The sequence below is a fragment of the Neomonachus schauinslandi genome, chromosome X (genome assembly GCF_002201575.2).
Source record: "Neomonachus schauinslandi chromosome X, ASM220157v2, whole genome shotgun sequence".
Lineage (NCBI taxonomy): Eukaryota > Metazoa > Chordata > Mammalia > Carnivora > Phocidae > Neomonachus > Neomonachus schauinslandi.
This window is the reverse complement of record NC_058419.1, coordinates 117329412-117344018: the sequence shown is the minus strand read 5'-3', so window position 1 is coordinate 117344018 and position 14607 is coordinate 117329412. Positions and strand designations below refer to the sequence as shown.

General features: G+C 46.2%; 1 protein-coding gene across 1 annotated transcript in view; it reads left to right on the top strand.

Moving 5' to 3' along the window:
* FRMPD4 (FERM and PDZ domain containing 4) overlaps positions 1-14607 on the top strand; it is a 198081-nt gene that overhangs the window by 107802 nt on the left and 75672 nt on the right. Inside the window, exon 3 of the mRNA XM_021684006.1 lies at positions 2956-3058. Within this exon, the coding sequence (XP_021539681.1) occupies positions 2956-3058 (103 nt within the window). The remainder of the gene's footprint in view (positions 1-2955; positions 3059-14607) is intronic.

The following is a 14607-nucleotide window of genomic DNA, read 5'->3' as shown; positions in this document are numbered from 1 at the left end:
GCCGGTTAAGGAGAATAAAAGGCATCTAGTGAGTAGTAAAGATTTCAAAAGTTGATTGCATTTTTCATTATTTTGACATCATATGGCCCGGGGTAAGCCCTGTGAACACAGTCAACCACCTTACAGACTCATACAGGGAAGAATCGGCTTCCTTTTCTCTCCCACCACTGACTCACCACACAACTTCTTCCTGTTTGCCCAGCTTTTTATTTTATTAGCCGTAGGTCCGACCTCAGTTCTCTGTGTGGGATTGTTGAGCTTGACGCTACTGAGAATTGTATTCCTAAAATGAAAGAGATTTGTCGCCTGCTATGATAACAAAATATTACATATGCGTTGTAAAAAAACATACAACATAGATCGTATAGAGGAGAAAGCTAAAAAAAAAACAGAATCGCCTGAGCTGCGACCACCCAGAGCGAACCATTATTAATGTGTACATAGAAGAGACAAGTCCGTGCATGCGGGTGCATATGCTATGTGTCGTATGTATGAGCTATATAATGTATGATAGGTGTGTGTGCACACATCTTTTCCTGAGTGGGGTGACATTGAGCATGCCGCTTTCTGATAGAGGGAGGCTATAACATCTCTGGTTCTGAGATTCTCTTAAAGAGGAGTCCTTCCCAGAGCTGACGGGAGATCTGAGTGTTGTTATAGATTTTCTTGTATTGCCTCATCGTTCCTTCAACCTCTTCCCTTCTTTGCCCTGGACTCTCCTTAGTCAGACAGTAACACCTAATCTTCGACGATTTTGAGAACAGGGGACAAATGTGAGACAGGTCAAAGAGTACCGTTTCCAGTCATTTTTAGGTGTGAAAATACTGATCCAATAAACGGTGTCTTTCATAAAAATGACTCTGCTGAGGTCTCAGATGGTTTCTGTGGCCTGACCAGATTTTCTGTACTAGACACCCCAGCCTTCAGAGTACGGGGTGCGAGACAATTCTCTGAAGAGTGCCTCGGCTTCGTATTTTGGAAAGAACTATGTCTTGCTTCCTTCTGAAATTCTGGGTTTAAGTTGCTTGATTAAACAAGAATATTTCCATTTGGTCAAAAAGCATGGGTCAGATGTAAAAGTATGGCCTATTAATCTGCAAGTGGTTTTCCCAAGAAAGTAGTTAACATCCATCAGCCAATTCGTGCAAACGTTTTTCAGTATTTGATCAGCATCTGATTTCTAACCATTTGTTGGACTGAATTTGAGTGAGTGTTTGCAGATAATCCAATGGTTATATAAACTCTCTCAAGTGATTTTCAGAATTTCTTATGTGTGCAAACACTGAATCTCAGTTCCCACATCTTGAAATGAATATTTTTTTTATCACTGATATGAGGAAATATTAAGGTTTTCCCTACTTTTTTACTACCCAGAAAGAAGATTCCTTTATGCTCCAGCTTCAGTGACACACATGCCAAGTGTCTGGGTGGGTGGGTGGGTGGGTGGGAAGCATCTGAATTACTTCGAGATCTCATCTCTGGCTGTGAAGTGTTCATTTCAATTACTAAATAAAGTAATCGCAATAATATTTGAAAGATCATGTTTCAGCTGCACCTATGACCCAGTGACAGACCTGGAAATAAAATGAAAATTATCGTACCCTATCAGTATTTGGGAGGTAATTACATTAGACATGGAGATGGTTGAAATATTTACTTACAGGTTTAATTTAATGCCGATGTATGCTTCATGCAGTTGTGGCTTTAAGTTTATGTGTCGGGAGACCTGGCAGTGACCGGTTTTTAAATTATAGGAGCAAGTTCAAAAGAGATGCCGGTCACCCTGAACTTGGCAGAGTCCACAGACCTATGCTGCGACCCGGTTCTACCCTTTAATTCAATTCTTGGACCTGTGTGAGCCTGGGGGATCTCATTATATGGAAGGGGTTTTAAGGGTCAGTGGGATTCTAGGCAAGGCAGCTAGCCCCTTGCCTGGTACATAATAAATGCTCAACAAATATTAGCTCCTTACCTCCTTGCAAAAACCAATGGAAAAGACTATGGTGGACTGAGACAAACACAAGAGTCCTCTGTCATCTCGTGTGAGCACGGGCACACGCACCCAGGCTTGGTCCCTGCCACAGTCCCAGCCACAGAAATGACCAAACAGCCTCATCCCCCAGCTGATATGACTGTCTGTTGCTTCTTGAACAATCCCAGCTTTCGCTCTCCTTCCTTGCCCCCACCTTTTAGACAAGAATGAGGAAGATGCCCCCACATCTTGACCCCCCCCCGGAAGCACATAACACAGGCCCCATCGTGTCAGTCCTTCCTCTGATGTGCTTGCTGCCTCACGGTTCCCCACAGTATGTGGCCTCCCTAGTTATGCCAAGTAAATAAATGCAACTTTGTTCAAATCCAGGTGTGCCCAGGTGATGGCAGCTTTGGCTGCAGGCCGTCTACACAGCTGGTTGGCCATCCCTTTGGGGCAATACCCTTCTTTTGGGGGCTTCCATACTCAAAGTATATTCAGTTGACCAGCAGCGTACGAGCCCCTGGGAGCTGGGCAACAAGGCCCCCAGGGTTGCATGTGTCCATTAGAGTGTGAGTCTCCTAGGCTGCTGTGTCTCAAGCCTGCCGGGGAAGTTCTAGAGAAATGCCGATGCCTGATTCCCACCTCCAGAGATTCTGATTTAACTGGCCAGGGTGTAGCCTGGGCCTCTGGAGTTTATCCAGAGCTCCCCAGTTCGTTCTTTCTCTCTCTCTCTCTCTCTTTTTTTTATTAAGCTCTACTTTCAACATGGGGCTTGAACTCATGACCCCAAGATCAAGATTCCTGTGCTCTACCGACCAAACTGGCCAGGCACCCCTCCCCAGGTCTTTCTAATGTGCCAGCAGGGTTGGGGTTTTGGCCGACAGCGCCAGGTGCTTACAATGAATGGTGATGGGGCGAGGAGGACACGGATGGATTGGCCATGGTCTTCTCACCTGCGCTTCGCTCTCCTTTGTCTCCAGGTGGCCCCTCCGAAGGCAAGCTGATCCCGGGAGATCAGATCGTAATGATTAACGATGAGCCAGTCAGCGCTGCGCCGAGGGAGCGGGTCATCGACCTGGTCAGGTGCGTGACTCACTCCCCTGGGCCCCATTCTGCTGCGAGGGCTGATACACAGGTTGGAGACCTCGTCCCATGAAGGAAGGGCTTCCTGTGAGCCAGTGTAGGGCAGTAACACGAGCCCACGCATTCACCTCGACGGTGCCGGCAACACCGACCTCTAACGTAAAAACGCGTGCCCCCTAAGCACGAAACACCCAGTCGCCCATTCTGTGTTAACAGCCAAGGTGCATATGCTTCGGCTGGAACGCTCTTTGGCTCCTACTTCCATTGCTATATCCAAAGGTTGCATTGTTTTCCCCTTCCAGAATTACTGACACATTGATATTGCCTAATCGAGGAGATCAAAATGCAATACCTGAATTCTGTATAAGCGATGAGTAATTTTATATAATCCCATGGATATGCAAACATAGAGTTCACTGATTTTTCATACTTGACTGAGTGATTCATTACTGAATTGTGAAAGCATCAACCAAAGCAAAAGGATAATTAGGTCAAAGCTATGACAGTTTAAAAATGTGCTTTTGGTTTATTGGCTTAGCTTGATCGTAGATGTAAAATAATTTGTTGTGTGATATTCTTAGTGGAGCACCAGAAAATCTGTTTTATGTGATGTTAAAGTATTATTCAAGAGATTCTTGAAGCTCACTGGAGTTCCTCTCCCACAGTGTACTTTAGGGCAAAAAGGGGTCGTTAGAAGTTGGAAATGAAGCTATGTCTATTGTATGAGCAGATCCACTTGTGCTCCGGGGGTGTTAAGGGATAATGAGTGTGTGACACTTGTCTTTTATAAAGTGATTTTTTTTTTCAAGCAAGACTGAAGCAGAAGCTAAAGCTATCAGAACATTTTAAACTGAGAAGGGGATCTTCTAACATTTATGTTCTTTCATTACAAAAAGTACATCTGCACTTTGAAAAGGCATTAAGTGGAGCGTTTCAGGGGTTTTCCAGAGAAAGTTTCTTTCCCAAGCTTTGTTCAGCTTCTGCTTCACAAAGAAACACTGGAGGGTCCTGCTTCCTTGGAAGGACTGGGAGAGGGGTAAGAAGACAGAGAAATAGAAATAGAGGAGGCTCACTTTTAGGGTGAGCAACATTTCCAGTTTGAGCCCAGCAAGGCCCACATCCTGGGAAACCTCTCAGTTCCAGAAGGGTTGACCACTTTTCAGTGTAGACCCAATAGCATGGAGCCTTTGCAAATGGCTGGCCAAGTCCCCATGGGGCGTCCACATCTCCCAAGGGTTCTTCCTCGTGAGCGGGCACTGAGGTTCATGTCAGACTCACCCTGCCTCAGGAGTGAGACCTGGTGACACCTCCCATTTTCCTGGGGGCCAGGAATGCAAGAATCAGGGGTGACTCTGTATTGTGAAGCCCTGGGAAGGGAGCTGCAACGTTACCATTTCGAGCCACTTCTCTCTTGAGATGCTTGTGGTTGTCAGCAGGGACGGACGTCATCCAGGCAGACTCTAAGCCTTATGTAGGCCTGCGTCCTGGAGGGCCTTGTTCAGGCCTGATGGCAGGCCACACGCTTCTTTTTTTCTCCCCTGGGCACACCCCCTCTGCAATCAGTTCTGTCGATCTGTGTCCCCGGAGGATGGTAGAAGAACGAAGATATCTGTGTTTGGGTGTGCTGGGTCTGACTCGCTTCTTGTAGGACAGAGACACAGCACACACTGTCTGAAAGTGCCATCATTTCCCAGCAACCCTACTGGGGCATCTTGAGAGAGCTTTTCCAGAAAATCTTTTCCTTCTGCATTTAATGCATTTGGAAGAAAATGACCTCACCTTGAACAAAGTCTCTGGAGAACGTTCTGTGTAACAGGGCACAGCAAAGATGAGTTGACTAAATGAGCGACAGCTCGCAGTCCACATCCAGCCTTCCGCCTGCTTCTGCACAGCCCATGAGCTAAGAATGGTCTGTGCCATTTTTAAATGGCTGGGGGAAAAAATAAAAGAAGAATATTTTGTGACACATGCAATCCATGTGAAATTCAGGGTCCAGAGTCCATAAATACCGTGCCAGCGGTCACACGCAGCCATTTCTGTGTCGTCTCAGAGTGTTTTCTCCCTCCAGTAGCAGAGCTGACTACTTGTGACTGACACCCATCTGGCCCTTGAGAGGAGGAGTTTGTCAACCCCTCTTGTAGGAGATATTGAAGTAACTAATGGCATTTTCGTTGGTGATTGCTGCAACATGCCCGCATTCTCGATCAAGAGGTTGTGGCATTTGACATGGAAAGCGTGTGTGCTTTTTAAACATCATGAAATCCTTCGGGTGCATAAAACTCCCGTTCACCTGTGGAGGCCAACCCCCGGGGTCAGAGGTCGCAGGGCAATAGGAGAGAGCCGAGGTCATCTTGCCAAACCACCTGCAGTTAGAGCCCCCTCTTGGCCAGCGGTGGCTGCTCCCCGACTGGCCCTGGCTGGCGACTCCCTTGGTATCATCAGTCCCTACAAGCCGGCTGTCCCATGAATTCTCTGGAGGCAGGAAAGGAGGGCATTCTGAGGAGCCACCCCACTGCCCAGTGCCATGCACAGGGGCCTGGCACCAGCAAGACCAGCTACCCTTCAGGTCGTGTGTTTGACCCCATCACAGAGGACAGGAAGTCACCTCTCCCCGGATCTCGGCCCTTCTGACAACGCTGAAGTTCCCTCTTTCGGCTCCTTATGTGGACTGGAGGAGGAAAGAGGGGGAGGAGGTGCTGGCTGGCAGTAGCAGATCACATTGTGCCTCTTCCCGGAAAGTTCTGGGGGGTCCCACTTGTTTGCAGCTCACTTTAGAATGTGGCCTGAGTCTCTTCGCTGCTGTCTCTGATATGTGACAAGGACACAGTTTAAATCCGGAATGTAGCTGGGTGTGGTGGAATTGGCTGACCTGGATCCTGAGTCCCATGAGAAAAGAGACCTTGTCTGTGTTGTCCCCTTCCGTGTCCCCATGACCTGCTCCAAAGCCGGGTGCATAGGAAGTGCTCGGTGACAATGTGTTGAGTGAGTGAGTGGACTCTGAGGAGCACTCTGTGAAACCTACCGATTTGCGTGGTTTCCCCCAGCCCCTCCTTCAGCTCAACGTTCTGCAAGTGTGAGTGTCAGCTAAGGGGTCCACCTCTCAGGAAACCCTTGTTTATCAGGCAGCCACTGTGTATACGGGACACAGAGCAAAGGCACCAGACACAGGGAGGGATGAGACAGCGCCCAGCCCTCAGGGAGCCGACAGTCCTCGCCACCATGACTAGTGATGCCTCTTCAAGTTGGACCTCCTCGAGACAGACAAGACCCCACATCGAACCCTTGGGGGAATTTTGTCAGATTCGAAGGGATGTTGCTAGTGAGAAAAGCACATTGGCCCTGGATGCCACTGAGATGGTGAACATGCCCCACAATCCTCAAGGCTGCTCCCTTTAATCTCCGTGCAATCCATTTATCTGTATAAAAGTAACAAGGTGCTTTCTTTTTTTATTTATTTATTATTTTTTTTAAGATTTTATTTATTTATTTGAGAGAGAGAGAATGAGAGAGAGCACAGGAGAGAGGGGAGGGTCAGAGGGAGAAGCAGACTCCCTGCCGAGCAGGGAGCCCGATGCGGGACTCGATCCAGGGACTCCAGGATCATGACCTGAGCCGAAGGCAGTCGCCTAACCAACTGAGCCACCCAGTGCTTTCTTTTTCTAACCAAAGAAAGCCTCATCCAGTAACACGGTGCAGTTCGCGGAGATGAAATGCAGTCAGTCGTGGAGTTCCTATTGTGGCTGATACCTTCCAACTCACTACACCGGAATTTGGAAATAATGCATTTCTCACTAATGAAGAAGTTCAAGTATTAGAAAATCTTCCCGTGCCTTCCCATCAGCTTAGTCATCTGTCTGCCATATGTGTACTAACCTAAAAATGTAGCTCGCGTAACATCATCTCTGGGCTTCTCAGCCGATATGTGTTTTAATGTCTGTATCTTACACAAGATAAATTCCCTTTCTGTTTAATAAAATATCCCATTTTCTTTGCCACTAAGGAATTTGGGAAAACACTCATCATTTTAATAACCCTGTAAAATTCGCTCTTTAAAAATTGGCATCCATTCACTCGCCTAAATGGTTTAGTCTTGTTTTGTTCTTTTTTCTCCCACCATGGCATTTGCTTGCAGATCATTTTTTTTTTTTTCTTTCCAGATACATTTGTGTTTCTCTTTGTGGGTTATTTTTCTTATCATTTGGTTGCTCTGTGATAGAAAATTATTTATTTTTCTAGAGAAAATGAAGGAGTTTCTTGGAGACCAATTTACTACTATAGTAACCACATTTGGGTTTTTTCATGTATCCTCAGAAAGAGCTATAATTGCTGCACTGAAATTAGATGAGATCTGTTCATTTCACAGTTTTCTAAGTTCTTAACTCTCTCATACTTTATAGTGGCTGAGGAGCAAAATCTCTGCAGAATTCGTGCCCTTTGCAAATTACCATATCTTTCTTCTTTAGAAGTACCCGCGGATAATTTCCCTTGGCTTTTCATAATTAGACAAATTAACTTGAAACAGTTTCCAAAATTTTATTTTTGAAAACTATGGAGTATAATTGCTCATAGACATCATGAATCATGCCCCATCCCTCAAGGCTAGCCAACCCACTTGAATTCATTTGACTTCAACAAACAATTATTGAGCATTAACTAGGTAGCAGATGACGGGTAGGGTACTGGCCATGCATAAATACCAAAGACATGATTCTTGCACTTAGGGAGGAGACTTCCAGCTAATTGCACTGTATTTATGAGTGTTGCAAGGCTGCAGCGGAGGGTAGTGTTTGGGAGGAATGTTTGATGAGGATGGATGGGGATGTGCAGGAATGTAATGAAGTGGCAATGGGTAGCTGTGGACCCTGAGTGGAAGGGCAGGTTCATGGCTGGAGAGAGGGTTGTCAAATACATCTTTCCTTCGTCCCCGGAAACCCCAGACCCTCCTGATGGACACTTACTTTCCAACCTGCTGATAGAGAAATATCCATTGCCCGTATGGCCGTCCTAAACCACGACGTCAAAATTTGGTCTTGCCCTCCCGCAGTCACCCCTTTAAGGCAGCAGCAAAACTCCTGGCTTGGGTTAGACTGGAGGCATATTTCTTTTGGGATTCAAGATCCACCTGAGAATTGGAGGAAGAGCGTGGACCTGCACCTCCACCCAGAAGAATCCACAGGCACACACAGTTTTGCATATAGCGTCAGAATGTTTCTCGACCCCCCTGGATGCCAATCCCAGTTTTTCATCCCTTAGTATTAAGGCCAGATAACACTTATACAGCACTTACTATACCCTGTCCCGTGTACATTTAGTATATTAACTCATTCAGTCCTCACAATGATTCGTGGGTACAGTGGTGACCTCTAATTTACAGGTGGGGAACCTGAAGTGCAGAAAGGTTAAGGAATGTGCCCAAGATCCCCGAGCTAGTAAGTGGCGTGGTGAGACCCATTCTGCCTCCTTAGTGACCGCTCTTAACCTGCTCATCATGTGTATTTCTTACAACAGCCCTATGAGCAAGTATTGTTTATTGTACCCCCATTACAGAATGGAAAAGGGGGCTTAAAGAAGTTAAAGCAGTTGCTCAGGGCAAGTAGGGAGGCACGCAGCGGGGGTGGAATAAGCCAGTAGGAATTACCGGGGCCTGTTGGTTCAGAGGGGACCAAGCCTAGTTATCAAGTCTTCACTTGGTGGGCTCATCAAACAACGGAGCTGGATTTGGCCTCTAGATCGTGGGTCTGAGCACCTCCATTTTTGAATTATATGCACAGAGCCTGTCTCCTATCCCACGTTCGCCAAGCATTGGCTTTGATTTTAGCAGGAAGTGCCCAGGAGTACCTGCTTGTTGCCGTCGGTGGGAGCTAGGCAAGAGCAAGAGAAACCATTTAGAAGGGACCCATCTAAAAATTAGATCTCAGCCCCTCTGTCTTTTTATCAGTCTCTCCTCACCCGAATTATAATGGAAAGTCAAATCAGATCATGTTCCAGGGGCACTGTGTCTGCAAAAGAATCTATTAGGAGGGTCACCTTCCCGTCTAATTTCAGCTAGGTTTAGATGCATCACAATGCTGCTTAGTAAAATAACAAAGCAGAGAACATCCACCGAGCATCAGGCATATAAAATATGCATGATGATGTATGATATGATAAGGCCTTATTAGAGTTAAGACCGGCAAGCAATTTCAGTGAAAACAGAAAAGAACAGCCCCTTGGTATGCTGACACGACACATTGCAGACTCACCTAATACACACTTGCAGTGTACACGTTTTCTGACATTTGCAAATTACAGAGCCTGGGGAGAGAGAGGTCAGCGATTCTAGAAAATGGAATGTGTGGGAAAACCTTCTAATAAGGACAAAGTAGAAAAAGTGATTTGAGTCTATAGTTCATAAAGGTTACAATGAAAATTAATAAGAAAAATGGTTTCATCCAGATTATTACAACTTCCCTTACATTTTGTTGACGAGCATCTCCTAGTCTCTCACTAGATCTCTCCTAAATTACTGTACATTCTTTTATGCAACTCATGTCTGGCAAATGGATGTCGAAGATTGAAGAATAGGGAAAAAATTTTCAACTAGGGCCTATTTTCAGTGATCTCATATGGTTGACAATACTGAATGTCTTAGCATCTTTTCTACATGAAGAAAAAAGGGTAGAAGATGATTATTGGCCCTGTGCCATGTTCTGTTGATCCTTTAGAAATACAAATTGATAAGTTATTCCACACACTTTCTAGAAGTAGCTGAAAAGACAAAAACAAACAAACAAAAAACACATCCCAGTGAGCCTGCAGTCAGAACATACCCAGGACCAAATAGAAGCCTCATTTCCTAGAGATTTTGGTAGAAGGTCTCAGGAGCTCAGCACCCAAACCTATCTATGCAGCCAACACAGTGGATGGGCAAGAATCTCAGGCCACATGCTCAGATGTGCAAGAAGCATATCTCTTTTTTTTTCTTTTTTAAGTAAGCTCTGTGCCCAACAAAGGGCTTGAACTCACAACCCCGAGATCAGGAGTCACATGCTCTCCTGACTGAGCCAGCCTGGCACCCCAGAAGTGTACCGTTATTTATCTATTATGTATAATAATCCACATTATTCCCAGTCCCTATCCTAGTGTATGGTCAGTCCGTCCCATTTTCCACAGTGCTGCATCTCCATCAGGAGGGTTGCTTGAACAGGAGGAGGCACTGGGAGAGGTGAAGCGGATCCGCTCTGCCCGCATCTTCCATCTTACTAGAATTTGCCGAGATACCTTTGTGCCCATCTGGTCTGCCTGCGGTCATTCACCTTGGCAGGGAGCTACTATGGCATCCCTTGTTCACCGCTATCAGCACTTCCTCAGCCACTTGTCTGCCATCTTGGGTGCACTTGCCCCTCCTCTCTAGGGCTCATTTCCTCCAGGATCTTGTCACATTACAAAAGAAGGCACAGGTCATTATACTCTTTCATTCCACCAGACTATTTGGGGGTTCCCAATGGAATCTTCCTGGAGGATAAGCTTCTGAAAAGAGGGGGAAGATGCCTGCTCTTTCACAGGCACCCCCAATTTGGTGCTCTTCTGCGTGCCTTAAGATTCACTCTGTCTCCCCATCCTCTGACCGGTCCCCATGCCGGAGAGGAGTAAGCTTTTCTCTGCTTTGTTGAATGTCCTTCCTAGCCTTATTTTTTACCCTCAGTTCCTAGAACCTAGATATTTTATCACTTCTGTCATGACTGTGTCCGGGGGGGATGATTGGTGTGTGGTCTGACTGACCAAACAAGCAGAGGAATAGAGCGGATCAAGCAGAGCCAAGAAATGAGCAGGGAGGGCATGGAGGTGAGAGGGGGACATTGGTGAATATTTCAGTAATACTATCGTGCTACCTGATGAAAAGACATGTGGCATAGAAATCAGAAAAAAGTGAATGCAAATGCTACATCCGAAATGGATTTGCTGTGCCTGGGTGTGGACTTCATTTACATAATCCTGTTTCTTGAGCCATAAAATGGAGATCTAGTTTATACAGTTGTAAGACTTAGATAAACCAGAATGAGATCATGTATGTGAGAGCACTTGGTGACTTGTAATCAGGCAGGTCATTGTGTCAGATGTTGTCATTAATGCTGATGAAATTGCAGAGCAGGGGATTGGAGCACAATCTAGATATTCAGTCAAAACCAAAGAGAGGAACCTGAGCAGAAATTGAGTCTTTTTTTTTTTTTTTTAGAAATTTAGTCTTTTAGAAGATGAAGATAACTTAACTTGAGGAATGATGCAAAAGCCCAGAAAGCCCCCAGGGTTTGTTGGCAAAGGTAGCCTCTAGGGCACTAGAACCCAGCAGTGATGATCAGTGAACTTGACTCAGAGATCCACACAGGTGTGCAGCAGGGTGATGAGGTGGTGGCTGGAACAAGAGGGATTTCAGTGTCGTGTCATAAGGGGGAAGGGGTGGGGGCAGATCTGGGGGGCTCTTGGCATGTGCCCTGCTGAGGTTAATACTAGGTTAGGAACGACCTAAATCAGGGGTCGGCAAGCGTTTTCTGCAAAGGACCAGGTTGTACATATTTTAGGCTTTGAGGGCCATATGGTCTCTGTCACAACAGCCATAAATAATATGTAAACAAATGAGTGTGGCTGTGTTCCACTAAAACTTTGTTTACAGAAACAGAGAAGGACAGATTTAGCCCCCAGGCTGTTGTCTGCTGGCCCCTGACTTAAACCAATGAAACTTCAAGACCTGTTCTGAAGATAAGGGGACCTGAGAGGCAGAGCAATGAAGCAGAGGGTGCTGGGGGCTTTTTTTGCTAGCAAAAATAATAAAAATAAAGCCAATATGATGAACTCTGTGGCCACCTAAAATCCTTTTTGGAAAGTGGAGTGATGGCGAAAAAAATAAGAAAACAAGCAAACAGATAAACATCACAGATTTCTGTATTGCCTTCCCTTATCCTCCCCAGTCAGCCCCCAAACTTAATTACTCCCGGATCTTGATCCACTGAAATGTACAGAGATCTTTATTATAATCTATACCACACCAGGTTATCCGTATTTGTGAACTTGTCGGTCTCTGTCACGAGTCTGTGTTTCTTAGTGACGAGGACCCGAATTAGGAGGACACTAGTAATGAGTGCTCCTGATTGGTGGACAGTTCCCCTTCCGGTGGGGAGAGTGGGGGGGGGGGAATCCAGGGGCCCAACCCAGACCCTACCTGTTCTGCGACTCTGCTGTCTTCAGCACGCAGCCCAGCTTTGTCCTTGTCATACAGCAGAGAGGTAAGAGTTGGCTGGGCCAGGCCTGGAAGGAGGTGGGTGGGGGTATACAGCACTTCCACTCCTCTCCGTTTGGTAGGAAGTCAGCCACATGGATGAATCTCCCTGCGCTGGAAGCTTCGTGCAGTCCAGCTATGTGCCCAGTCCGTGGAGGGAGTGGGTCTGCAGAGCACACAGTCACTTTGGGCACAGATCCTCTTTTATTCATTAGGCTAGCCTTCGTGCCTGGTGCAGTGCCCAACACAAAACTGAATAGAAATACATGTTTTCACGAGTACCCCTGCCAGGGAATTTAATATGGACCTGCCTTTTACATGATTACGTACAATTCGTTTCATTATTCCTTTAATCAAATCTAAGCAAGTTCATAACCTTTTCAGCCATCGTGTCAGCAGCAGGTCCATGGTTTGTCTCGTGCCTTTGCATATGTGTTGATTTTAGTCTTGACACCCATGTTCCAAACATCCTCATCCTTCACCAGCTTGGCTCACTGTCCTATCTCTGTCTGCCTCACTTTTCCTGACTTCATCGGTCTCAGCCTCTTCACATCACATTGCCCTCTGCTCGTAGATTTGAAATGGGGGTATTTAGTAAGTGGTTCAAGTTACCATTCTGGAATTAAACTGCCCCTTGGCCTCACCGCGCTGTCAGATCCCATACCCAGCATAACCAGAGTTACATTTATGCCCATAATTACAATGACCTCTAGTGTACATTAAACTTCTCTTTTCTCTAAGAAAACGCAGCGTGGGCTTTTTTATGGTCCTATTCATGCATGGTATGCATTGCTTACATGTGAACTGGCAGATAAACATCCTCCCTTCCTGACTGAATAGGCATCGGTGCTATGTAATCTCCCCGTGCCCCCTGGTCATGAAGATGCCGAACACAGGAGCATGAGATCGACCTGCATGTGGGAGAGAGAAGATCAGGGTTCTTCCCCAGGCATCTCCCAACTAGCTCTGTCAAGTTGGGCATGTCACAGCCCCAAAATTTGTGATGGAGGATCATAGGCATTTTGTGTGCGGCCATGCTTCATTGTCCAGGTCTGTCCTTGAATGGAAGGACATTTGACATCTGGCGCCTCATCCACTACCCCCCGGTGGTGCTCCCCAATAATCGGGGACATTCTCGCCCCATTGAGGGCCACTGGAGATGATACTTATGAAATCTTGCCATCTTAAGCATGCTATGATCAGGAGTAGACACCTCTCCCCTTTTTCTCAAGAGGGTATAATTTCAAATTCCTGCAGATGAATGGTTCCCCAGTGAGTGGGAATGTCCAAAGATGGGAAAATATCCATGAAATGATTGAGAAGAGAAGAGGGGAGGTAATGAGGCAAGTCCTGTCCCTGTTCCCAGGCAACAGAGCATGGAGCAGGGAGGCAGCAATCATCAAAAGCCACCCTCTCCCTGCTGGGAGTCCAGATGGTTGTGGTAGCAGAGACCCCATGTTCATAAACTAAACGGTAAGACCGTGAATTTTCATTATAAATAGGATCTATGAAAAATGTATTGGCTTGTAAATCTCAGGCAGAAAAGGATTCTTTGCACAACTAAGATGCAAGGAGAGATTTTGTACTCCTTTGCCTCTCTGTTGCTAGCTTGTTTCTTCAAGCAAACCAAAGCCGCTGAAAGAGGCACTTGAACCACAATTTTTCAAACAAGGAAACGTGGAACCACCACCATTTCTTAAGCCCACCTCTGGGCCCCACACACCAAATCCTAGCACTGCTCTGTGACTGGGAGTCATTAGACTCATTTCTAGTTAAGAAAACAGGGCTCAGGTCATGCTGAGTGTCTGCTGGGCTCTGTGCTGTGCTAGCGGAGTTCTGTGATTTGCTCAAGGTCAGTTGAGCAATACTTGATGAAGCCAGGAAGTCAGTCCCATGTCCGTCTACGGTATGTACCGTCCATTACTCCATGCTGTCCCTTGGTGTCTGAGGGACCCTTGAACACCGAGCAGACCCATCTCTGGTGGCTGTGTGGATTAGCACCAGAGCACCCTTCCTGAACGGTGAGAGCTGAGTAACGTCCCCAGGACCCTCGAGTGACCTGGGCAAGAAGGGAACTCTCCCCAGACACAACTGAGAATATGCTTCCCACCAGGCCACTGGGCAGGAGTTCAGAGTAGAGATACATTAAGTAGAAATATATTTCTTTAAAGGATGTTTTTGACAGCTAGTGTTCTGGAGTTAAAATTCTGTACACACTACCTAGTCTTTTTCTTATGTTGGACAAAATGCACCCACAAGGAAAAGGAAGATTTTCTTGAGGGCCGTTTGTCCACTC